Here is a 27,581-nt window from a genome sequence, read left to right on the forward strand (position 1 = left end):
GACAGGCAGACAGAGTGTGCCTGAGTGTGAAAGCAAGGACAGATTATGGAGAGCTGTAAGGACACAAGGTCAGGCTTATGATCTCGTTTGTGGTTGAATCAAAGTTGAGTTTATGCATACATTTGATGAATTAACGGGATCTGCTGGAAACCATATCCTCGTAACCCTGGGTGTGCAAGGAGAAAGATATGAGGTGATGGAAGTCTGTTCTCACCAGAGGATGCAAGGTCGTGGGAAGGAACATAGACCAAGAACAGGCCCTCAGTCCACCATGTTCATGCTGTCCATCGAGTACCTGTCTATACTAAGCCCACTTGCCAGCACTTGGTTCCCAGCCTTGCATGCCTTGGCAACTCAAGTGCTTATCTGACTATTTCTTAAATGTTATGAGAATCTCTGCCCCCACCACCTGAAAGTATCCAGCAATGAGTTACAGATCTAGGATTCCTATATATAGATTTGATAAACTTCTTAAAAAAAATGCATGCTTTTTTATTTATCACATCTTTTGGAAATAGTCCATACACTTCAGTTGATTTACAATTGTGTATCATTTTTGTTCTGCAGAGAATAGCACCTAATGACATTATGACAGACAGCTACATGTTGTTTATTTGGATGTGGTACAAGGTCCCCACAGACAGGGCCATGGGTTTGTGAAAGTCTACCTGAAGCACTGGAAACAAGCAGGTTTCTGGTTCAGCTGTTCCTCTTGATAATGCAGCACTCGCTGAGTGAGGAAGTCCAACAGCAGTGCACGTTGCAAGCTCCAGAGGGAGAGCTGAATGCAGAATGTGGAGCAAGAGTGTAGCTATACAAATCCATATCTTAGAATTAAGCTGTTTCTGATATTTGTGGGGCTAACATTGTGCTTAAGAAAGGTTTTGAATAGAACAGCAAAAAGTTTTCTTTTGGAATTGTTCGAGTGAAATAATTTCCACTCTGCATGTCTCAGCAAGCAGGAGCTCCTGGCAAGAAGGTTACATTAATGATGCCAGCCCAGCAGTGAGCATCTCCTGAAGATTTAGCAAGTTAATGACACCTTGTTGTTAATGGGGTTGACCCCCAACCTACACTTACCACCCCAGCCAGTTTCAGTTTATAATCCAGAACACATGTCCATGGAGCTGCCATTCACTGGGAAAAGAAAATAAACCATTCCCAGGACCATTTGGGGAAAATGTGAGTTGCAGATGACCAGTAATAATTTAGGCTACTAATTTAGTGTTATTTAAAGCTACCGGTATGCGGAAGTGCTCAGGTGCCTGTCTCCTTCAGCCATTTGGCTACACCAGTAATGCAGAAGGTTTATCTGCTGAGTTACTGAGCCATTTCACCCAGAAGGTCCTGGGCCTGATATCTGCTCTGCCTATAGATGGGGGACAACATCAGCATCGGTGCACCTGAAAGAGGAAAATCATCTGGGATTCCTGCTCCTGATTTAGACCGTGTGTAAGGTCAGGCTTGTATCAATACGCAGCCTGCTGATACTCCCAGAGTGGCTAATAAACAAGCATCAATCACCCAGACAAGTTAGTAGGGAATCTGCACCTCGTTCATGCCCTAGTTAAGAAGTCGCCATGGTGACACTTAATTTCCCCGCAAGTTACTTACCAGTCCTGATGCAGGGTTTCGACCCAAAACAACAACTATCCCTTTTCCGTCATAAGGCTGACTGACCTGCTGAGTTCCTCCAGCAGTTTGTTTTTTTTTTGCTCTAGATTACAGCATCTGCAGTCTCATGTGTCTCCTTCTTACTAGTGGGTGTCATAACATTGAGTCCTTATTCAGCAGAAGCCAGTGTGGAGCTGAGATCGATGAATGTGGTTGTTCTGTCATCCAGAGTAATAGGCCCACAAGTTACGAGAGCCTGTGGCCAAGCAGTTTACATGTGTGTGTTTCACACCACAGGCCTTCCACCGGTTAAAGAATCTTTCCTTCTTGTAAATGAGCTTCTGTATTCATCTGTCTCACTGGGACTTGCCATCTTGTTTATTTCCTCAGCAGCCAGTGTTCTGCATGAAACTTCACTCAACAACTATTAAAATGTCTCTTTGTTTTCTAGTGCATCTCACAGCAGTGTTCTGGCATAGGTACAAGCACAGAATATTAACAGGGGAGAGGATTTTTGAAGATTATTTTTTGAACTGATGTGCAGGATCTGACAGACACTAAGAGTCGAGGAGATTGAGTGCAGTAAGGACTGTGAGTCGTTGCTGAGGTGCCCAGTGATCAGTGCCAACCCCACTGTTCAAATGCCATCAGGAGTGGGAAAGCCAAACATGTCTTCCCCTCTTCCTTAACCACCCCCACCTCCCCAATGCTCTGCAGCCATTTACCATGAGTTCACTGTGCAGTCTCTCTCTCTCTCTCTCTCTCTCTCTCTCCACTCAGTAGACTCCTCAGAGACTGCACATCAGACACTGGCTTCGGTGTCTCCTCTTCCAACTCAAGGCCCATGTTAGTCCTTGGCTTCTCACCGCGGTGGGGGTGGGAAGCACAGTTGGTCTGCTGGCTCAGTGTCAGCGGGCACTGAGTCGCTTTAGCGCCTCCACTCATTGGCACTTTGCAGTGGAGAGCGAACACTGGCAGCCCAAACACCACCGAGGATACTTATGCCACGTGCATTGTGCCAGCCATGCCACTGGCACCTTGACCTACTTGGCTCCTGTATTCGGTGGGGAGCCCTGCTCCCAGCACCAAGCGCAGCCTTGCCCAGTTTACCATGCAAGCCTACCGGTGATGGCAGGATGTCAACATCAGGACCACCCATGTGGCCTGGAGGACAGGTATTCCCGACAGGCGGAGGCCTGTTATTTGTTTTGGCCCACCTAGCAACAGCTCTAATGATTAATTGGGACAAGATGAGATCACGTACGGTAATTACAAAGAAGCATTGTTCCTGCTGCCGAGAAAGGTTCCAGGACTGCAGTTAGAGACGTGGCAAGAGCATTTATTTTAAATTCTGTGTGTGCTAAGTATGGGGGCCAGCATTGGTTCACCATCTATTTTAGCCAAGAGCTCAGGTCTGGCCCTACATGGGGCCTCTTGGGAATTGTCCCAATGAACTGGTGGGGCTCCACAAGTGGGTTGGCCTTCTGCAGACTCAGGCTTCAGGCATCTGGCTGGCTAGCAAGAGCTTTGAGTCAGTGCCTTTGGGAGGGGAGGGATGGAGGACATCAGGAGGGCCAGATGTTAACACCCCTTCTGGATCTGCATCAAAATGTAATGAAGAATTCCTTACCCATTTGTTGGCATGCTGCTTGCATCCAAACTACGAGCCTTGAGACTGCTGCTGGAGGTAAAGAGATTCCTGGCAGGAAACCAGTGACCCTCAAATCAGAGCTATCAGACGTCAGCTTGGGCCTGCATTTCTATGAGATATATTTGTTTTCCACAGATGCAAAGAGTTAGCAGTGGCACAGCTAATAGAGCTGCTCCTCACCACGCCGAAGGCTGGGTGCTGTCTGTGTGGAATTTGCACCTTCTCCCTGTGATCGCGTGGGTTTCCTCCAGGTGCTCCGGTTTCCTCCCACAAACCAAAGATGTGCGGGTCGGTAGGTTAATTGGCCACTGTAAATTGTCCCTGGTGTGTAGGTGAATGGTAGAATCTGATGGGGAGTTGAAGAGAAATTAGGGAGAGTAAAAAAAAATGGGATTAATGTAGGATTAGTGTAAACGTGTGGCTGATGGTTGGCACAGAACCGGTGGGCTAGAGGTCGCGTTTCCATGCTGCATCTCTCTGATTCTGTAACTAACTGGCACATCACCCAGGTAATGGCAAAGGATCTTCATATAAACGAGTTGTCACATCACATCATGCAGTTCCAACCCACACAGCTCCTTCTATATGGTATGCGGTGCAGAGTTCGTAACCTTAATCCACACATCACATACATCTTTCTGAAGCACACTGCAAGTGAGGATTAGTTTTGGACAGCTGGAGTGAGGAGCCAGCGCAGAGACGGTGAACCCTCCAGTGTGCAGCCGGTGCAGAGGGTAGCTGAGTCGGCACAGGTTGCCAGGAAGGTAATGTGATGCCTGTAATTGAGAGCAGCGTATGGAGAAAATGTGCTGCTGCTGCTGCCTGGAGTATAACCCAGACATAAATCTGCCTTGTGACCATCATTGGCTCTGTCACAGGATATCAGCATTTTAAAGAAGGGATTAGTAAAAATTGGAGCCACTTTATTGCTTTAGGAAGTTAGATGATGGCTAATCCAGTCCAAATAAGTCTACTGCTTCCAACAAAACATTCATTTCTAAGCTTGTTAGTCTTGATTTGAATGCACATCAAAATTTCTCTTTGTGTGTGCTGGAAAAAGAAATCTAATTGTGGACTTAATTCTGGGTTATGCAAGATGGCTTAAAATTGTATCACAGCTGAGAAATGGCAGAGAAAGAATAAAACAAAAGGGGCAGGAGACTTGTCACTAATCTTCACCTAAGTACATCTCTTGCTGGTAACGCTCACGTTATCTTCATACAGAAAGATTTCTCAGTATGCTTTCCTGAATAAAAATAAATGCCTGCCTTCCTGGAGTTACGGTAGCTTGCTGTGCATGGCTTGACAACTGTGGTTGTGTTTCGAAAGGTCCTCATTAGTGTAAAGCACATCTGGACACCACTTCCCCCATCACCCACTCAAGGTCACATCAGTCGCTGTAGAAGTGCAAGTTGCCTCTTGTGCCCGGCAGGGAGAGTGAGAGGGATCTGCAACACCAGGGGATGGGGTGGCAAAGGCCCAGTTTGCAGGACGGATTCATTGCAGGTTATGAGGCAGAGAGCTGTGAAGTGAATCCAAAGGACATGGAGCAAGGTGCATCACAGTGCGATTTGTAGATTATGTGATGCTTCTGGGGACACTTAGCCAGTGAAAGTTATTGAGGTAGCGTGAGGTTAGGTCACACACAAGAAGTAAGCCATCGTTATCCAGGGCAAGAGAACCAGTGGAACCTGTCACACCTCCAAGGTCCAAATCCACAACCTCTACCAGCAAGGATTAGTGCAGCAAGCATGGAGGAACATCAACTGTAGGTTCCCCTCCGGGTCACAGACTGTTTTGATCTGGAAATATATTACTAGGCTTTCATCAGCACGGGGTCTCAGTCCTGGAATTTCTTTGCCAAGAATCCTGCGAGAGCACCTTCACTGGAAGGACTGCAGTGGTTCGAGAAGGTGACTCAGCACCACCTTCTGAAGGTCAGTTAGAGATGGACAATGAACACTGGTACAGTCAGCAACACCCAGATCACCTAAAGGAAGACGTAATGTTGAGACTATAGGATTTGACTGGATGACGATGAAGGGGAGCAAGTATTCTGAACGAGTTCTAGTTTATGGAGGCAATTGGCTGACACGGAAAGCAGGCAAGCTGTGAGATAATTAATTGTATATCTGAGGCTCTGCAGCACTGGAGGGGAGGCAGAGGCGGAGGTGGGTTATGATTTAGGAAGGTAGTGGTCTTGGTAAAAGATCACGTGAAGGAAGCAGATGCATCTGACAGCCGATTTACGTAATACATCCTCTCCCAAGACCAGTTCTTGACATCACTCCACAGAGCCAGCCTCCAGTTACACTGCAGTATCTGTGCTACAGTGAAAGTGACACAGGTAACATACATTATGGACTTTCTCAGCACTCATTTACTCCAGTGCTTGTGTGACAATGTCCCCATTTTCTGACTTCAGCCTACTGTCATTCACCTAGTACTTAAGTGTTTTGAAGGAAGGAGTTAACCTCCAGTCTTCTTCCTTCATTTCTGTAGTCACACTTAACGATAGAGGAACGTACTCTTGGGGTCAGTGATAATGCAAGTCTGGTGAAAGCTTAATATTTCCCCTCAACCAAAAGATAATTATGTTTTTCTGGCAATCACACTTAAGTCAAATAAAAACAATGCTTCACTTTCGTAAATAAGTCTGTTTATACATGTTCCCTGTGGATTCACAGCAATGTGCCTTTAAGTATTGAGAGGCTATTTGATCTTTAATTAAATCTGGCTGTGCATTCACAAGCATCAGATGGACAAATGATATAATTAGCAGGGATTCCATCTACACAATCTGGTAGGCACTAATTTATTAAAAGGGGCCCCAGTCTTTTTAATCAAATTGAATACATAATCATTAACTGGGTATTTAACCAGCTGTCCTCCGAAGAAAGTAGGAGGCTGATAATCCAGCAGTGTCCTTGTATAATACTTGATGTCACAGACTTTGAGATAAAGCTTATCTGTAACACACACCATTCTCTTGCGCAGCCATAACCTTAATCAGGACCATGGGGTGAAAATTATATTGTTCAGTAGTAGTAATAAATTCATTCCCTTGGCAACCTGGAAGTTCTCTATCAGCAAATGTTTCAGAAAAAAAATCAGCGGAAGACTTCCTCTTCTTTACATGAGGATCATGAAAGATTTCTTTCTTCACTATTTCTGTTGGAATGATAAAGACTTCTTACTGGAGAAGGATTTCATCGGGAATGTGACTAGGTTCAATTTTCCCCATTATATCTTGCAGAGATAAACTTAGTACAGATGGCCTACTGTACTGTGATCAAACAAAACCTCCCTTCCCCAACACTCTTACCTTAAAGGTACTCTTCATTTTGGGATCTAATTCAGTACCGTTTCAGTCTGAGCAGTAACTCTTAAACTCAAATTTTACTCTTGCTTTCATTCTCCATTCATTAAAACATTTTTTTAATCCTAATTAAGTGTCAGGTTTGGCTCACTTGCCTCAAAATGAAAGGATTGTGGATTAAATTCTCAGGCCCTTGATCACTTTATTTTTTTTCTGAGGCTCTGGTTCTGTGGTGAGGGCTTGCTCTGTTTCACAGGACATCGTTTTGTACCAGATAGGAGGTCCCGTTTGATCTCTTGCCTGGATGTGAAGAGGAACAGGAACGTTTCCAACACTCCCAGCCAAAACCTATGCCTTGACAAGTCATACAAAGGAACAGTTTAATTGGTCATTAATCTCATGCTGTTTGCTATGCCTAAAACTGCCACCTTGTTTCCCTTTGTTGAAGTAAGAACTGCACTTCTAAAGTACTTCATTGGCTGTGAGGAGTTTTGGAACCTGCCGAGATGGTGACAGGGCCAATACAAATTCAAGTACTTCCTTAATTTTCATGTGCCTCCATTCCCTCAGCCACCAGCCCCTCTCGTCCCAATCCCTACTCTCAACCAGCCTCTTTCCTATAGCTCCTTGCCCCAAGCCTCCAGCCCCTGGGCCACAACCTCCTCACCCCACCCCCTGCTTTCCCCAGATCCCCTGCTCCCACCCCCTGGCCCACAGCCCTCTACAGTCAGCCTTTGTGCACTTTGTCCACCAATACCAAATATTCCTGCCTTTGGAGTATCAGGGTTCAACGATTGGCTGCAGGGAATTTGTTGAGCCAGGGAGCTGGAGCACGGCAAATGAGTTTGGAAGGCAGTTTGGCTGTGGAGCCTGGATGTGAAAAGTACTGTAAGGGAATGTGTGGAATCTGCTGCAGTAATTCACAGGGGAATCACATCACGGGGGTTTCAACTCAATTGGCAGCATGCAGGCTTCACGCATTATTTTATAAATGCCATTGATTCTTATGTTGCAATCTCTGCTGTTTACTTTTTTGTTTCTATGTTATCCCACTTGCATAATCATCACATCTGTTAGCAAAAGCAGATTGAAATCCAGTCAACAGCCCGCTGGTGGCTGTCCAGAAATACCAGCCAGTCAATGCTGATACGCAAGAAGGAGCAAAAGCTGGGTAAGGAAGGCAGAGTAGTGGCTCCCATCTCTAGGATTAATTCACGTCTCCAGCCCTTCTGTGTGTACCACCCTGGGATACAGGTGTGTCATTGGCACATCCGTGCATTGGTTGGGACAGTCTATAACCAGTGTTCAATCAGGAAGGGATTATGGAGAATTATGATTTAAGCAAGACTCCCTCGTCTGATTGTTGATCAATATATTAGTTTGCTTGTGAGATAACCTACAGTTTCATAATTCTACTAATACTCTCTCTCTCTCAATAGCAGTCAGTGCCCTGAAGCAGCTTTACTTCTTGGGCCAACACCTTCCCAAGTGATCAGGGTGATGAGGGTGGCACAGTGTCACCATACGAGTTTCCTTGAGTACTCCGGTTTCCTCCCACATCCCAAAAACATGCAGGTTGGGAGGCTAATTGCCCTCTGTAAATCGCCCCTAGTGGGTAGGAGAGTGGTACAACTTCAGGGGAGTTGATGGCAATTTGGGGAGAAAAGGTTTCTTATAAACCAGAAGGGCATGAGGTTACTTTGTGGACCAGCATGGACTCAGTGGGCCAAATGGCCTCCTTCCATGTTGAAAGGAAATGCGAAAGGAGAGAATGAGAAAATCATACTTGTGGGCTTGCTGCTCTTGCATATTTAGAGCACTTAGTGGCTAAGGAGTCAAAGAGGGGATTGATAACCTGGGATTTCAGTGACTGCTTGTTTCACAAGTGGGCACTGTCCCTTTGGTCTGGCGTGAAGGAAGCTCTTCAGGTGAAGGCATTTTCATCCAGAGCCATCCAGGCTGAAAAGCGTACTTCAGGTTTCAGGACCATTTACATCCTTGGCTGTTTCTAATGTGCATAATAACAGCAGTAAGTGCAACAACAAGCATTTGCATTTATTTAGTGCTTTTAACTTGGTGAAAAACCGGAATGCACTTCACTAAAATATTACCAGAGAAGTGTGGTTATTGCTGAGCACAAACAATTTGGCAAAGCGGTGAGTTTTAAGGAATATTCTAAAGGGGAAGAGATGGAGAAGCAGAGAGGTTTAGGGAAGGAAATCCAGGAGGTCAGGTCCCTGAGAGCTGAAGGCATGGCTGCCATTGACGGAAAGAATAAAACCTGTGATGTATTGGAGGTCAGAAGATTTTGCATAAATTGCTGTCTGGAAGACATCAAGGAATAGGAAGGGGTGAGGCTGTGTAGGGAATTGTAAGGACTGAAGCTTTACAGGCGTGGGAGCCAGGAAAGGGCACTGAGGTCACTGGTGCAGGGGACTGAGTGCACGGCTTCACAGCAACCATGTTTTGGATGAGCACAACCTTCCGGCAGAGTGAAAAAGATGAAGACTAGGAATGACCGGATGAATGAGGGTTTCAGCAGTCGATAAGTTGAGGCTAGGTTGGAGGCAGACGGTCCTGCTGGTGGAGCGAGTGTGGGACAGTATCAGAGTTTATTGTCAAATGGAACGCAAAGGTTGCAGACATTTCAGCCGTAGAAACTGGCCACCAATGGATTCCTTCTATGCAAGGTTTAGTTGGAGGAAAGCTCTTCTGTGTTGGACATTCAGGTGCATTGGAGAGTTTGCAGGAGGTAATGATAAACTGACAGTCTTGTATCAATCCAGGCTAGATGTGGAAAGGCTCAGAATGATGTCCAAATGTTAAATCTGCCAGTTGTCATACAGAGAACATGAACAAGACACAAACAAAGCTCTGGTACAAAAGCGTTTAGCGTACATACCACCAGCTCAGACTGGTATAATAATGATGCACATGGAAACCACAGTCCACTTCCAGCAAGACCCCATGAGCTACAGACCATGGACAATGATTAGCGGGCAGGGTTTGTGACACAAATGAGCCACATTTACTTTAAGAAGAATTTTTGAGTTTGGCACATTTTGAGGCTGCAAGAGGTAAAAAAACACCAGAAACGTCCCACAACATATCACGGCACAGATTGAAGGGAAAGCCCACTTCTCTTGCTCAACATTGGAAATCTGAAAGCAGCAGCTGGGAGTTGGAACCCTAATCATTGGTTTGAGAAGTTATTCTAGGCAGTTTGCCTTCATTCTCATCCTCATACAGACACATGCAAATGTGCCTCACAGTGAGTGCTTGATTAACCATGAGCACACCTCTGATCCAGGGCTGATGTAGTCTTTTTCCCACAGCCCATAACCTTGTTCCCCACTGCCTCATAAATAGTTTTGTTCAGTGAAATTAAATCACTTTGCGTTGGCAGTCATTGAGTTCTCTTGTTAGTGCTGAGGTCAGGGAGACAATGTTCTTGGCCATATCTGTCTGCAGAGAAACATCTCCCTCACTGCAAATCTGTCAGCCAATATCTACTGAGTGCCAGGGAAAAATAAATGGCTTGCATTATTGGTTCGACTCGCATGTGAAGGTTAACAGTGAGAACTGCTGTGACCCAGCATTGGCCCAAAGCAGCAAGCTTTGATTAAGCTCTTGGTGCTGGGAAAGTAAATTAGTTTAACGCTGCTGCTCCATGCTGGGTGAGTAGTGATAGAGCCCAGCGATATATGACAGGCAAACAATGTGTGAAGCGTTGCCCAGGCTGATAGACAGGAATCTTCCCTAAATCCTCCCTCACTCTCACCCCTTTGCTTGCCCACAGCTGCCCAAGACACACACACATTCAGAACGCAGGCATGAATGGTACACAGGCAGCCTCTCACCTGTGTGGTTACACATTGGGAAAGCACAGTCTGAAGCAACCAGAATGTAGGGTGGTGCAGGAGGAATGGGGAGTGGGTGGAGAACTTGGCAAGGGAGAGCAGATTAATCATTCCAGTCCACACTCATTTTTTTTTAAGTTTATAAATTACATCTTGGAAAGGTGTATGAAATGTTGACACAACTTTCCATTCCCGCTCAGAGGAGGTCAGTGCCACCTGCAAACACGCCACATTTATTTGTCAGTGGATCTAGCTCCTACCGAGAGCTGCAGGTTTGTGACAGCTCTTGTCGGGGTTTGTTTGGGGAATGGGGGAGGGATGTACGGGAGTGGGCCAGAATAGGCCCCTGCTTTCCATTCTGAGATGGAGAGGTTCTCGCAGAGTCTTTTTCTTGTCAACAGAGGGAATTCAGTGCAACTTGCTGGGAATATGGAAGCAGGTTTCGATGGCAGAAGAGCCTGTGTTAGAATTTATTAGCCTTGCTGCTGCCCTGTTCCGTGGTCCCAATTGGACCATTTTCTTCACTTAAGTTTTCTCCCCTCCTTGGCTGGAAGCATTGTCTTCTTGCTGCAGTGCAGTTCCACATGGTCTGGCAACCCTCTCACATCATGGGCTATTCGGCAGTGGAGGGCATCAAAGCTACAAATGGTTAAGTTCCAGTTGTAGCAAAGTCCATTTCTGAGCATTTCTGTCGGCACAATATGCTTACACTATCCAAACTATTTTGAAACCCAAAGGAAATCAAAAAAACTGCAGTTGCTGGAAATCTGAAATAAAACCAGAAAATGCTGGAAACACTCAGCAGGTCAGGCAGCATCTGTGGAAAGATGTTTATATCTATGGTGCTGAGGTCGAGAGGGTTGAGAGCTTCAAGTTCCTCGGAGGGAACATCATCAATAGCCTGACCTGGTCCAACCACGTGGATGCCACGGACAAGAAAGCTCACCAACGCCTCTATTTCCTCAGGAGGCCAAAGAAATTTTGCATGTTCCCATTGACCCTCACCAATTTTTATCGATGCACCATAAAAAGCATCCTATCTGGATGTATCATGGCTTGGTATGGCAACTGCTCTGTCAGTGACCGCAAGAAACTGCAGAGAGTTGTGGACACAGCTCAGCGTGTCACAGAAACCAGCCTCCCCTCTGTGGACTCTGTCTACACATCTCGCTGCCTCGGTAAAGCAGCCAGCATAATCAAAGACTCCGCCTAGCCCAGACATTCTCTCTTCTCCCCTCTCCCATTGGGCAGAAGATACAAAAGCCTGAAAGTACGTACCACCAGGCTCAAGGACAGCTTCTATCCCGCTGTTATAAGACTATTGAACGGTTCCCTAGTACAATAAGATGGACTCTTGACCTCACAATCTACCTCGTTATGACCTTGCACCTTATTGTCTACCTGCACTGCACTTTCTCTGTACCTGTAACACTTTATTCTGCATTCTGTTATTGTTTTACCTTGTACTACCTCAATGTACTGTTTGAATTGATCTGTATGAACAGTATGCAAGACAAGTTTTTCACTGTACCTCAGTCCATGTGACAGTATAAACCAATTTACCGGGAAAAACTGTTAATGTTCTGAAGAAGGGTCCCGGACCTGAATTGTTAACTCAAAGTCGGGTTTATTGTCATACGCACAAGTACATTTATGCACAGGTACAATGATAAACTTACTTGCAGCAGCAGCATCAACTCGTTCTCTTTCCACAGATGCTGGCTGACCTGCTGAACATTTTCAGCAGTTTCTGTTTTTATTTGGAAGCCCGTTATCTTGTCATGCGCTGTTTGGAAGGCCACCGCTCTCCTGTTAGCAGCTATCATGCTGCTCCTGTCTGCAGTCACTTTTCTCCCTCATTGTAATTGCTCACTCCAGACACCGGCAGTGATCATTTGGCTCCGACCCTTTCCCTAGGAACTGTTCTTTAATGTTTTGGGTCCCATTGGAGCTGTTTCCTTGATGTACTTAGGCTGGTTTGATCATTGATAAGGACAAGAATTTGGCAACTGGAATTGTCGGAAGCTTTAAAGCAAGTGGTTGCAAGTGGAGAGAGCTTTCAGGACTCCTGCATCAAACCCTGTTTGATTTGTCCATGTGAAAAGTTGCCTCCTTCACCAACCAATGTGGATCTTAACAGAATAAAAAACGCCACAAGGTCCTTCATTGTAGAGTAAAGATAGGAACCAAGCAGAGCAGGGAAAGAAGGAGAACCAATCAAAAGCACAGCACGCGTTGAGAGTGTCTTCTTCACAGCAAGTGAAGGTGGCAAAGATTTCCATAGAGTGAGGCTTGGAGAGGGTGGGGTTAGGGGGTGGCTTTCAGAGAATGAAGCTGAGCATTACCTGGAGTGAGTTCCAGAGAGCGAGGCTGATGATTTTGGGAGTGAGTTACAGAAAGTGAGGCTGTGGGGTTTTTGGGAGTGAGTTCCAGAGAGTGAGGCTGAGGGTTTTCGGGAGTAAAGATAAGGAGACTGGAGGTCCTCCCATTGAGAAAGGATGGAGTAAACGGTGGGTCAGATTTAGAGGAAGTCACTGAATATATTTAAGAAAGAGAGGAGACAGAGACTCTCATGTAGTTTAAGAAGTATCTAGATGAGTACTTGAATCACCAAGACAGAGAAGATTACGGACCAAGTACAGGTAAATGGGATTAATGTTGATGGGTATCTGATGGATGGGGTGGGACGAAGGGCCTGTTTCTGTGCTGTTTGACTATGACTCCACAATGTGCAGTGGAGGAGAGGAAGATTGTGAGGGAAGCTAAGGCTCTGGTCTGGATCGGGGGGCGGGGGGGGGGGTTTAGTTTGTGGTGGTGAGTGGGATTGTCTCCTGGTGGAAGGTATGCAACTGATGTTTTGTGGGCAAGAGAGAGAGGGAGCTACAACAGTCAGCAAGGCCACGCAACTCAACGACAGACGGTGGAGTTATGAGGAAGTTGCAGCTGAAACTGAGTGGAACTCAGGAATGCTGGAGAAATTATGGCCATGAATTGGGTACAAATCATTTTTTAGTAACATGAGATTCACCCAAAGCAAGATAAATTCTGTTGTTGTGTTGGCCACTAGTACAAGCTGTCGACTTTCTCACTTATTGCCATTTTCAGGAGCTCCGTACTGGGCCCGACCCGACCGGATGGAGAAGAAACTCCACGCAGTGCCTGCAGCTAACACAGTCCGCTTCCGCTGCCCCGCTGCAGGGAACCCAACCCCCACCATCCACTGGCTGAAGAACGGCAAGGAGTTTAGGGGCGAGCATCGGATCGGAGGCATCAAGGTGAGCTGTCTGCAGCCTGTCAGGTTGCAACCATTCACGGTGCCCACCCATTGCTCAGCAAGCTCACAATTGGTTATGTGTCAAATAAGGTCAAAGTGCAAAGGATAAGTAAACATCAGTCAGGTCATTTCAGACCCACAGCTCCTGTCTCCAAAAAAAATTTGTTTCTTCATTTAAACGTTTGCTGGCGTTTGTTGTCCATCCTTGACTGCCACTTCAGTTTGGGAGTAATTTAGAATCACTGCCTTCATCTTCTGTGGCCGTGATGGCCGCCCCCTTTAACCTAACAGAACACCTGGGGCCCGTTGCCAGCAGCACCGAGACGCTGATGGGATGGACGATGTGACAGAACGAGCAGGTCAGGGCAGTCCCAGAGGATTAGCGGTGCATCAGTGGAGGCAGGGCAAGCTGCTGCAGACAGGCCTTGTCAGCAGTGGATACAGATGATGAAAGGCACCAGCACTTTAAAAGTGCTGGATCAGGCCTTCTGCCAAAAGTCCTGAGAATTACTGTGGAGACTTTCTATTTGTTTAGAACCCAGCTCGTGGGGTGAGTGACCCCTGTCAATGTTTCCTCAGTATTTTGATGACACCCATTGTAATGGAATTTATCTTTCTTGGCACTGGCATATAAAAGGGGGTGCTGCATGCCAAGCAGTCTGTCAGGATATCACTCGGTTAACACTAACGCCGAGTTGACCCTATCCCAGCTAAAAGATCTTTGGAAAATGTGTTTCGCAAGCCCCAGTTATGCTCAGCAGCTAATTTGAAGTGAAGAGTTCAGTGTAAATTTCAAAATGTGATCCTGTCTAATGCCTCAAAATTGACTTTCTATATAGAGCATAGAACACTATAGCACAGTACAGGCCCTTCGGCCCACAATGTCCTGCCGACATTTTATCCTGCTCTAAGATCTACCTAGCCCTTCCCTCCCCCTATTTTTCTATCATTCATATGGCTATCTAAGAGTCTCTTAAACGTCCCTAATGTATCTGTGCCCACAACCTCTGCAGGCAGTGCGTTCCACGCACCCACCACCCTCTGTGTAAAAAAACTTACCCCTGATGTCCCCCTTATACCTTCCTCCAATCACCTTAAAATTATGTCCCCTCGTGTTAGCCATTGTCGCCCTGGGAAAAAGTCTCTGACTGTCCAGTCAATCTATTCCTCTTATCACCTTGTACAGTATAAAAAGCAGTGCTTTAAAAGCAAAGGCCGCCTTTGGGCCTGATATTTGTGTGGAGGATGGGAGGAGGAGGAGTTTAAAAAGTAAAAGTAGCCTCTGCACTCACCGACCCCACAATTGATCATTATTATAAAAATGTTAAACATTTTGTAAGTAAACTCATCCACCCTTTCAGTTGGTCTAAGGGAATCCAGCTCAGCAATGATGGTGGAAGAGCCTACAGAGGCCATTTTCTAGTCTCACGCATGCCGAAGAGAGGTTCGTTTGAGGGAATCCCATTGACGGTGATCTATGGACACCAGCTGCGGAGATGATGCTGGCTGGGTGATGGCTCCATCAGACCTTGTCCAGCCTTATCTCCCAGAGGTTAGAATAAATGTTGTTCCCTCCAGAACATTCTCCACTGCCCTTCATCCGCTGGGAGACAGAAATCACAATGGGATTGACTACCCATCCACTGTTAATGGAGAACAAGCTGAAACCTCTTGACAAAGAACAGCAGCTTAAAGCCACAAACAACTTGCCTTTAATGACAGCTGTAAACCTACTGAACAACTATAAACATGTGTTTGACCATATGAAATGCTGTTTAGTTTTGTTAAATTTATCTAAACCTGCTGCCTTCAGCTTGGAATTATACACAAACCAGAAGTGACAAGTTGGCTTTTGGTCTAAAATCCTACTTTAAAGCAGCTTTCAAATCCTTTTAGGAATCTGCAATATTTTCTAATCCTCTAAAGCCCATGTGACATTGCATGCTTAACCGCATGAATGCAAGGCTTGTTTTAATCCTTTACTAACCAAGGAAGCCAGCAATTGTCTTGTAAGCTGCAGCAAAAGGGTCCAAATGTTTTACTTTTGTTTTGTCCTTCTCATTCCGAGCAACAGTTCAGCGATGTTTCATTTATTCCCTTCCTCTCCCGAAACTGTTGCTGCAGTGCGCTTCCTTGAGTGTTGATTCCCTCACCCAAGTGGCCCCTGTTCACATAAGAAAGCAGAAGTTTCACACCACTGGGTTATTTGAATGCAGTGGGCATTGCAAAGGCCTGTCCTCGCCCGCTGTCTGCTCCTGTACACATGCCCACAGAGTCACTGGATTGTGATCGGGAGTGAGGTTTCCAGACTGGTAATCAAATAAACTAACACAAAAGCAAGTAGAACTCCTGTGCATGCTGTGCACAGTTAGAGAGACCAGAAAGAGTGAGGTTGTTTATTGTTGTGTTTATCAAAGTGAGCATGGTCACTGGAAAGTGAACGCTTTCCACACCTAACCCCTCCCTGCCAAATCCCAGTATTGAGGACTGTGTGCCAAGTGAGACTTACTCTATCCTGCAAACCCAAAGTAAAGCCGCCACCACTCAAGAGAATGCCGTAATGTTCCAATGCAATGTTGTTTTTAACCATTTCCTCACCAATCCTCCTTTGAACCAACCACAACGCAATTCTGTGCTCCTAAACACTCAAAGCCAACAGCTAAAGTAGATTCCAGTCAGTCATTCTGGGCAGGGTTGGTCCATTGTTACTGCATTATAAACTCTTATAAGTTTATTTGCTGGTTAGCAGCTATCTTTCTTGCAGAAGAGAAAGTGATTGTCGCATCATATATGTAAGACTTTAGGTCTTTAAGGTGCTCAGCAAGCCCCAGGAATGGCTCTGAATTACTGTGGCCTTCCCCTCCCTCAAGGGACAGTGTACGTGAGAAAAGAACTCTGAGGCAACCCAAAGAGGCTTGCTCAGATCCTCATCAGCATTTCGCTGTAACTCAGCTGTTAACGGCCTGCCTGGGGGCAGTTTTATATTGACGGGGTGCCTTGGACAGTGACAGTTGTTACTGCGTTTGATCTCCCCACATGAACTGCTCTCATATCTCCAGTTAAAGCCGAAGGCTCAGAAATGGCTTAGGAGTAGGAGGAAGCCAGTCATCCTCTTGTGTCTGCTCAACCATTCAGTAGATTTCATTTGATACTAAAGAATCCTCATGTACTCTAAATTCAGACATCAGCTCTTGAATAATGTGGTTTCTGTTTTTGTCTGATTCCTTTCTCTAGTTGCGACACCAGCAGTGGAGTTTGGTGATGGAGAGTGTGGTCCCCTCAGACCGTGGCAATTATACCTGTGTGGTGGAAAACAAGTACGGCAGCATTAGCCACACTTACCAGCTGGATGTACTCGGTAAGAGAGCTGTGTTCAGGTTTAGCAAGGTCCTTACAAATATGGATTGAAATCACTCCATGAAACATTGGTACTGAGTGTGTTAAAGTTGTGGGTCCAGGACCTGTGAACAGATCTAGGCTGATGCACCTGAACAGTACAGTAAAACTTGGAAAATTCAACATCCAGTTGCTTGGAAATCCTAATGGTTTGGCATCTGGCTCACTCATTAGTCCAGAATGTCAGCTACATCCCCAGCGTGCAGGTGGGACGTGTGGCCAGATCTGGGGATCCTCAGGGTCTGCGTCTGGACTGTGGACTGGGTACGTCTCTGGAGCCAGGGTTGGGGTCCAGGGCACCAGGAGTCGGGAACGTGGGTGGGTTTGCATCTGGGGACGGGGTCCAGAGTGTGTATTTCCCAATCCTTTTAACCTCACCAGATTCACTGGAAAATTTATTGGACTACTGTGTGACATGTAAAAAAGTGAAGTAAAAGTATGTTTGGAAACTAAAAGCAGTAACATCGAATAGTCCAGAATATCTGCTAATCCAGCACCATCAAGGTCCAGAGGGTGCCAGATTATCAGAGTTTTACTATGCTGAGTACTCTTTGTTATATCCTGTACACACTGTATTGTCAAAAACATTACCTTTTGGCTGAGATGTTAAACTGAGGCTCAGATAAGTAAACCATATGGCTAGAACATAGAAGGACCATGGTCCCATCCAGTTAAACACCACCAAGCACCCTAAAATAGATTCCTTTTTTGTGGGATCCTACTTTGCACAAATTAGCTGCAAAATTTGAAATGCATGGCTGAGTGAGTATTGCTTATCTTATATTGTTGTTCAAAGTCAAAACTTAAAGCAGAGAGTGAAATCTGAAGTCCAGCTTAAACCCTTTCTGGAAGGCAGTAACCAACTGGTATCAGCAGAGAGCCAGAAACTTGCTCCAGGCAAAAGCAAGGGTGATCAGGGCAAGTAAATCCGTTAAAGAAGGGAATGGAATAATATTGAAGTAGAGCCACTATCAGTGGTAATTAACGATTGAGAACAAGGGGAACTGGTGGGAATCTGCTGTTGTGGAAGGCAGCTGGAGAATGGAATTGCATGAGTGGAATGGTTGAATGTTCTGGACTTTAGTTTGATTACCTTTGGGGATCTGGGAGCATTTCTACAGACTATCTCTTGGGACTCTGATTTGGATAATAACCAAGACCGTGTGTGATCTATGGAGGGATTGGGGATTTTCTCACTCTCTAAACTGGAAAGGCATATAAAGAATGGAACAGTAGCTGAAAGTAGAAGCTTTCAATTGTGGTGACTCTCTGTGAAAAATCATAGTAATTACTTACGTCTAATAATAATAATTTCTAGTACACTTAAAGGTAATTGAAGAAAATCCAATTACACAAACCTTTAAGGAGCGAGTAATAAAATGTGGAAGAGTCTATGGGCCATTTCACTTGAATCGATTAAAGATTCACATTATAGCCAGTGTCTTACCTGTGTAGTGATGTGATTTAGGAATCTGCCAATCTGCTCACAATGGGGACCCATGAACAACAATGTGCTAGTGATTAGACAGTCTGTTTCAGAGGTATTGGTTGAGGAGTCATTCTTTCCAAGACTCTTGTGTTCTCTTGAACCAGTGGCACAGGAGCCTAGAATTTGGATTGATTAACTCAAATTTACCTGGAGTAGCTTGCTCTGGTGATCACATCTGGGTGAAATCATGCCCCTCGTCAAAGTGAACTGGTCACCTCCATGGAAGATCCACACCAGCCATTTCTCGGGAGCAGACCGGGCCACAGTGTAATGTCATCCATAAGACAGCAGCCCTTCTGACAGCACAGCACAGCCTCAGTACTGTACTGAAGCTGCAACCTGAGCCATTGTCCTCTGATCTCCAAAGAGGAACCTGTACCCAAGAAACGAGCTGCTGGAGAAACTCAGCGGGTCAGGCAGCATCTGTGGAGGGAAATGGAGAGTCAATGTTCCATTCATCTAGACCCTTCATCTACTACTCTCAGTCCATTTGAAGGGTCTTGACTCGAAATGTCAACTGTCAATTTCCCTCGACAGATGCTGCCTGACCCATGGAGCAGCTCGTTTTTTTTGCTGCAGATTCCAGCATCTGCACCCCGTTTGTGTCTCCTGTACACCAGAACTTCACTCTCTTGGAGCTGACCTGCAGTTGCTTTTCTCCAGGCTGTGTGGATTGAGTTCAGTATGCAGCATAGACCAGTGACTGGAATGGATCAGGTGGGCTTGTTAGCCTGGCTTATGCCTTTTGAATACCTCTGTTAAAGCCATGTGGGCTGCTCCCAGTCCATGCTGTGAGACGGCTGTATGTTGGGCTCATCCCCCCCTGCACTCCGGTTATTCACCCGGGCCCCCTTTCTGTATCTCATCCAAATGCTGATAATCCTTTGCCTGCCAGATGAATAATAACAGCCATTCAATTATACATTCTAAAGAAAACAGTGTTATGTGAGTTTCTTTGGATTAACCTGGGGAATGGTGTGTGGGATTTTTTGTTCTAATTGTGTTCTTTTTTGTAAAAATTGTGTATAATTTATGTTTTCCTTGTGAATGCTTCTTATATGATGCTATGTGCCTGTGATGCTGCTGCAAGTAAGTTTTTCATTGCACCTGTGCACACATGTACTTTTGCATATGACAATAAACTCGACCTTGACTTTGTTTTCAGAACGGTCGCCACATCGGCCTATTCTCCAGGCGGGATTGCCTGCCAACCAGTCAGTGGTGGTGGGCAGTGATGTGGAATTTCACTGCAAGGTCTTCAGCGATGCACAGCCACACATCCAGTGGCTCAAGCACGTGGAAGTAAATGGCAGCAAAGTGGGCCCAGATGGAGCTCCCTACGTTACAGTGTTGAAAGTAAGTAGCAGAGTGGTTGAGTAACTGAGCGTGACCACCAGTAAGGTCTCACTGCAGTCTCGGTAGAATTCATTCGCTCCCAGTGACAATGTTATAATAGTGGGATTTAGTCAGCAGGATTTAGAGGACCGAATTTGTGGACAGATAGCAGACAGTTGTAGGAAATATAAAGTTGTGATAGCGGTTGATTTTAACTTTCCATATGTTGACGGGGACTCCTATACTGTAAAAGGACTGGATGGGATCAAGTTTGTCAAGTATGTTCAGGAAAGTTTCCTTAATCAATATGTAGAGGTCCCAACTAGAGAGAGCGCGATACCTGATCTCCTCTTAGGGAACGAGACAGGGCACATGACAGAAGTGAGTGTAGGGGAACATTTTGGATCTAGTGATCATAATTCTATTCGGTTCAAGATAATTATGGAGAAGGATAAGACTGGTCCTAGGGTTAAGATTCTAAACTGGAGGAAGGCCAATTTTGATGGTATCAGAAGGGATCTGCAGGTGTGCATTAGGATAGGTTGTTGTCCAGCAAAGAGATGCTTGGTAAGTGGGAGGCTCTTCAAGAGTGAAATATTGAGAGTACAGAATCTGTATGTTCCCATTAGGATAAAAGGCAAGGCTAACAGGTTTAGGGAACTTTGGTTATCGAGGGATATTCAGGCCCTGGTAAAGAAAAAGAAAGAGGCGCATATCAAGTATAAGCAGTTAGGATCAAATGAGGCACTTGAGTATAAGAAATGCAAAAGAATACTTAAGAGAGAAATCAGGAGGGCTAAAAGAGGACATGACGTTGCTCTGGCAGACAAGGTGAAAGAGAATCCCAAGGGTTTCTATAGCTATATTAAGAGCGAAAGGATAGTAAGGGACAAAATTGGTCCTCTTGAAGATCAGGGTGGTCATCTATGCATGGAGCCGAAAGAGATGGAGGAGATCTTAAATGAATTTTTTGCGTCTGTATTTACTCAAGAGACAAGATACAAAGTCTATAGAACTGAAGAAAAAGAGTAGTGAGGTCCTGGACTGTATCCAGATTATGGAAGAGGAGATGCTTGCTGTCTTGGGGCGAATTAGGATGGATAAACGAGGTGTCGCCTCGGACCTTGTGGGAGGCTAGTGCAGAAATTGCAGGGGCCCTAGCAGAGATATTTAAAATGTCTTTAGCCACGGGTGAGGTGCTGAAGGACAGCTAATGTTGTTCCGTTGTTTAAGAAAGGCTCTAAGAATAATCCAGGAAATTACAGGCCAGTGAGCCTGACGTCAGTCGTGGGTAAATTATTGGAAGGTATTCTGAGGGACAGGATATGTAAGTATTTGAATAGACAGGGCCTGAATAGGGATAATCAACATGGCTTTGTGCGTGGCAGGTCATGTCTATCCAATCTTACAGAACTTTTTGAGAGGAAGGTGGATCAGGGGAAGGCAGTGGGCATTGTTCACATGGACTTTAGCAAGGCCTTTGACAAGGTCCTGCATGGGAGGCTGCTCCAGAAGGTTAAGTCGCTTGGCATTCAGGATGAAGTAGTCAATTGGATTCAACGTTGGCTTAGCAGGAGAAGCCAGAGAGTGGTAGTAGATGGTGTCTCTCTGACTGGAGGCCTATGAGCAGTGGTGTGCCACAAGGATCAATGCTGGGCCCGTTGTTGTTTTTCATCTATATTAATGATTTAGATGATAATTTGGTAAACTGGATCAGCAAATTTGCAGATAGCACCAAGATTGGGGGTGCAGTGGACAGCGAGGAAGACTATCAAAGTTTGCAAAGTGATCTGGACCAGCTAGGAAAATGGACTGAAAAATGGCAGATGGAATTTAATGCAGACAAGTGTGAGGCGATGCACTTTGGGAGGACAAACCAGGGTAAAACTTGCACAGTGAATGGTAGGGCTCTGAGGTGTGCGGTAGAACAAAGGGACCTGAGAATACAGATCCATAATACCTTGAAAGTGGCATCACAGGTAGACAGGATCGTAAAGAGAGCTTTTGGCACTTTGGCCTTCATAAATCGCGGCACTGAGTACAGGAGTTGGGATGTTATGTTGAAGTTGTATAAGGCGTTGGTGAGGCCAAATTTAAAGGATTGTGTGCAGTTGTGGTCACCTACCTACAGGAAAGATATCAATAAGTTTAAGAAAGTGCAGAGAAAATTTACACGGATGTTGCCGGGACTTGAGTTGTAGGGATAGGTTGAATAGGTTAGGACTTTATTCCCTAGAGCGCAGGAGAATAAAGGGAGATTATATAGAAGTATACAAAATTATGAGGGGTATAGATAGGATGAATGCATGCAAGCTTTTTCCCCTAAGGTTGGGTGAGACCAGAACTAGAGGTCAAAGGTTTAGGGTGAAAGGTGAAGTATTTAAGGGGAATCTGAGGGGGAACTTCTTCACTCAGAGGGTGGTGCAAGTGTGGAACGAACTGCCAGCGGAAGTGGTGGATGCAGGTTCAATTGTAACATTTAAGAGAAGTTTGGATAGGTACATGAATGAGAGAGGTATGGAGGGCTATGGTCCAAGGGCAGGTAGATGGGACTAGGCAGAACACAAGGCCGGGATGGGTTAGATGGGCCGAAGGGCCTGTTTCTGTGCCATAGTGCTCTATGATTCTAGTGTGACCTCTACAATAGATAAGATTTCTTTATTAGTCACATGTACATCGAAACACAGTGAAATGCATCTTTTGCGTAGTGTTTTTGGGGCAGCCCACAAGTGTCACCACGCTTCCGGCGCCAACATAGCATGCCCACAACTTCCTAACCCGTACATCTTTGGAACATGGGAGGAAACCAGAGCACCCAGAGGAAACCCATGCAGACACAGTACAAACTCCTTAGAGACAGTGGCTGGAATTGAACCCAGGTTGCTGGTGCTGCAATAGCGTTACGCTAACCGCTACACTGCCGCAGTAGGCTGCAGCTGTGAGTTGTACTCCCTCCCAACTCCAGCTCATCGCCTGGTGCAGTCTGGTCAACAAATGCTTTGATTTATCAGAGTGTTAACGAACTATTGTCCTGCTGGGGGAATGAGTGAATGAATCAGCCTTTGTCACATTGAACCAAAGGCCCTAAAGGTTGATGTCCCCTCAGTGCCGACCTCTGTCTCTATAATGACAGTGAGTCAATAATAAGCAGGGGTGGGGGGGCTTTTAATGTGAGTCTGGGTTCCCCTGCTGCAGGTTGTAGCCAAATCAGCACACATAGGAAATGAGGTGGGAGCCTCCTGTTGGTAAGGAGTAGTGTGTGGGAACAGACTCCCAACCCCATGGGGAACGGACACTTGGGAACAGTAGCAGGGAGTCCTTTTTGTAACTGGCAAGTGGGAAGAGAGTAATTCAGTGCACTTTTAGGAAATGGTGAGATCAAATCACAGAGAGCAGCAGGTGAAGAGAATCACCCCTCCCCTCACACACCTCAACCCATCCCACCTTCACCACCACCACACCCCACATACAAACCCACTCCAACGACTTGCCAGCACCCCTCACTACCACATCTCACCAGCATACTTCACCCCGTGTTTTTCTGCCCTGCACAACGTTCCTCCATCCCAATCCCTCACCCAGCCCCAACTCACACGGCCCCCATCCAAACCTCGTCCTGAACCACACCCCACCTCCAACCCACTCTACACCCGGCCCTACTCCAATCACCCACCCCACCACAGACACTCCCTCAGTCCACGCCCCATCTGGTTCCCCCTCTATTCCATCCCACTCCATCTACCCAACTCCCATACCCATTCTCAGCCCCACCCTCACACCCCACTTGGTACCTAACCCTGTACCCTGACTCACCCCACACCTTAAACCCCACTCCACAACCTGCTCCGACCCCATTCCCCACACACCAACCCCCCCCCCCCCCCCACCCTTTACCCTGCTCGTCACCCACTCCATAACTCCTGTAGAAATTCCCAAGGCCAGTGATAAAGGTTTGTGGGAAGTGCATCCAACTAGTGGCACTGGTGATTTTCAGTTCCACCAACGGCTCTGGTGTGGGGAGAGTGTCAGTGACCCCCAACATCCGCCCACCACACTGGCCGACTCTGCAGTGTCCATTCCATCTACCTGTTGTCGGAGAAACCAAATGCAAAAACCATTGCCGGGATTCTTGCCTTGCCCAGCTTGAAGAGCTGTATGCTCAGCAAGGTTGACAGCGGGGCCAGGACCCTTGTACACTAGTTGGAGCAAAACAAGCCACAGGAAGGACTTTAAGCCTCTGTTTGTCCACTTTTGTTTGAGCAGCCGGGCAATATGCTTACATCTGTGGATTCAGTGCAGCCGTTTTGAGCTGTACTGTTGTTTAACTAAGTTCAGTTTAAATCTGGGATCAGGGAGGACAATGGGAATGAGGCACGAGGGAAGTAGGTGGGGTGGGGGGGGGGGGAGGCATGAGCAGAACATTCATGGAATGTGCACAGTGGGCACAGAGAGGATTTTCAAATAGACCTCATGTAAACAATGACGTCTTAACACCCCTACCAGGGATGAAGGACCACTGCACTGAAAAAGACCTTTCTCTTGAAGAGATATCGAAAGGATAAAAGACACTTTCTTCTTTAAGAATAAAATATCAGTCTGTTTCTTGAGATTACTGCAGCATCGGGGCAGAAAAGCTGGCTCCAGATACCGTGGAAATTCAAGAGGTGTTGTCTCTTCCCAAGTCAGGCAGCTGGAATTATTCAGGAATCAGCCCAACAGCCATGTAAACAGGTCAAAGCTTGCCTAAAAGTGCAGTGTCCTCATGATAAAGTTTCTGATTAAATTGTTGGTTGATGTACAGTGATCCCTGCCACTACACAGTGCACTGTGGCATCACAGCTCTTCTTACTCCTCAAGCTTGGAGGTCGTTGTTGAGCACCTTCATTGAGCCATAACACATCTGGGATGTCCAGAAAGAGACGTGAAAGGCACTGTATGCATGCAAGTCTTAACGTTCGCAAATCTTAGGTGTTTGCTGTTATGTAATAATAACGTAATATTGTGTTACTTATGGCTCAGTTGTTAGCACTCTGAATCACAGGACTGAGGACTAAAATTCCTCACCGGACACTTCTTCACAAAACCTAGGCTGGTGCTCCAGTGTAGTACGAAGGAAACACTTGACCAGAATGACATCATGGTGCAGAGGTAGGGCTGCTGCTGCACAGCTGCAGTGACCTGCATTCAGTCCTGAACTCGGGTGTGGAGTTCTCCCCTGTGACTGTGGGTTTCCTCCAGCTGCCCTGGTTTTCTCCCCCATCCCAAAGACGTGTGGGTCGGTAAGTTAGTTGACCACTGTAAGTTACTCCTGGTGTGTAGGTAAGTGGTAGAATCTGTGAGAAGTTGATGGGAATGTGGGGAGAATAAGAATGGGATCACTGTAAATAGGTGGTTGACAGCTGGCACAGACTCAGCAGGCTGAAGGACCTATTTCAGTGGTGTATGGCTCTCTGAAGATTATTCTGTTAGATGGGACCTTAAACAAAGTCACAGGGCCTTGCCGTGAATGACTTTAGAAGGTACTCCATTTAGTTGGAACCTACTTTGAGATGTCTGGAGATTTAAAAAATTATATAAATGCAAGTTTTTCTATAAGTAAGAAAAGTAATTTCTTCGTGACCTTGGTGCCAGTTTAAATGACCTTGAAGCGATCAGATTTTGCAAACAAAAAAAAAAATTGTTTCTTTGACATCCTTTAGTGTACGACGCCTGATCTGGCCAGCGTGTGCCTCCAGTCCCACACTAATGTGGCTGACTCTGAAATGCCCTGTGTAATGGGTTATTCTTCTCGGGGCAGCTGGAGGTAGACAATAAATGTCTGTCTTGTCAGTGACAGCCAGATCCTGAAACTTTGCAAAGCCCATGTGGTTTGCTTCCTGGTTGCTATGACTTCATCTCAAAGGGTCAGGCCAGTGGAAACGCCAGGTTGATCAAACAGTCGCTGCAAACAATGGATCAGCAATCAGCAAAATCCTTGGATTTGGTGGAATAACTAAAAGGAAACAACTGGAGACAGGGCAGTGAGGGGTGGTGGAGAAGGGATAGGATGTGCCTGGAAAGTGGACACCTGCTTTGTTCTTGCCTGGAGAGCTTGCTTGGGGCTATAATGATCCTTTATTGAATGTGGCAGATGGCAACAGAACGAAGAGGGCCAGGGCTCACAGTAAAAACAGAGTGTCTGCCCTCCTGCATTATTTCCTCCACAACACCCTGCTCAGCGATGGATAATGGAAGGCAGTTTACAAAGGGACATGGCAAAACCAATAGTTTACTAGATGTGCTTTGTGCAGATCTCTCTTTGTATCTGTAAGAAAATATGTTATCGTTATTGTGATCAAAAATTAAAATGGAAGTATGTCTGCCCTTTCATCAACCCAGCCCTTCAAAAACTGGGAACAGCCAAAGTTCACAAAGGAATACGATGAACTTTGAACCGCCCCAGTGGGAAACAGCAGTTTCTGGTTAAAGTAGAATCTCCGTTGTGAATGTGTAACAGCTCATCTTTAAACGTAGAGGCGTCCAGGGACCCAGCAGGATGTGGGACAGGAATGGTGTGTGGATGGTGTTTAAATTAAAGGATTTACAGTGAAATCTGCTTCTCTAGCATAGCAAGGCCAGTCTCCATCAGGCTGTGATGATCAAACCAGCCACGTTCACACCAGACCGATGATCCAATTGGTTTGGTGGGCTTTATTATTGTGCTGTTCCAGGATCCTCTGTTCGGGACTGGTGGGATCATCCGCAGGACCCAAGAGTAGAAACCACTCTTAGAGTGCACTCGCTCCCTCCAGCTGAGACTGCTAATTCAACCAGGCGGACTGAGGAACCTGGGGTTAGAGGGATAATATTTGTGTTAAACTGGAGAAAATTGAGAGCACGCCTCTTTCTTCCCCTTTCCACAATTAAGGATTTACGGATAGTATCCCAGGATTAGGGCTTTGGGAAGTATGATTTCTCAGACTCTGATTCCTTCAGAGATTTACTACTCAGACTTCCCTGAAATGCTTGGATTAGATAAGGATATTCCCATGAAGCAGAAAACCCAGAGGCATTGTTAGAGAAGGATTTCAATGTGACTTGCTTGTTATTTGGTCAGAGAGCGGTGTCTGTGGGCAGGATGCCCTATTAAACTTCGCTTTAAAGTTGGTTACCAGTGAGAACATGTTTGGAGACAAGCTCACCCATTCATTCCTCAGTGCCACAGCCGAGCACCCCCATGGTCTGGTGGACAAGGAGTCAGCTTCGCCCCCACCAATGCTCCAGCCTACAGAGGAGGAAGGATAATTAGATGGGATTCTCACCTCCTATTTTTAGTTATTCATGAATGGGATTGGAGTGTCAGCTAGAGCGGTATTTATTTCCCATTCCCGGTTGCCTCTGAGCTGAGTGACGTTCAGAGGGCAGTTAGAAGTCAACCACATTGCTGTGGGTGTGGGAGTTATTGGGAATAAGGACGACAGATAAACTTCCCTCGAGTACACAGGTGAACCAGCTGAATCTACAACAACAGTATTTTAACAGTCATAATTACCAATGCTAGACTCTCATTCCAGATTTATTTAACACCTTAAATGCCAGAACCACTGTGGTGGGATTTAGATCCTGTTGAGATCATTGGTCCAGGTGGCCAGATGTTGGTCAAC

At 45.9% G+C, this 27,581-nt stretch overlaps 1 protein-coding gene across 8 annotated transcripts in view; it reads left to right on the top strand.

The window, feature by feature from the left end:
* The window catches only part of LOC127579261 (fibroblast growth factor receptor 3-like), a 228,644-nt gene that overhangs the window by 175,965 nt on the left and 25,098 nt on the right, over positions 1–27,581 (top strand). For all 8 annotated transcript variants that reach the window (XM_052031925.1, XM_052031932.1, XM_052031966.1 and 5 more), the window contains 3 exons: positions 13,550–13,719; positions 16,953–17,076; positions 19,769–19,959. In XM_052031925.1, the coding sequence (XP_051887885.1) occupies positions 13,550–13,719; positions 16,953–17,076; positions 19,769–19,959 (485 nt within the window). The remainder of the gene's footprint in view (positions 1–13,549; positions 13,720–16,952; positions 17,077–19,768; positions 19,960–27,581) is intronic.

This window comes from Pristis pectinata, chromosome 2 (assembly GCF_009764475.1).
Source record: "Pristis pectinata isolate sPriPec2 chromosome 2, sPriPec2.1.pri, whole genome shotgun sequence".
Taxonomy (NCBI): Eukaryota; Metazoa; Chordata; class Chondrichthyes; order Rhinopristiformes; family Pristidae; genus Pristis; species Pristis pectinata.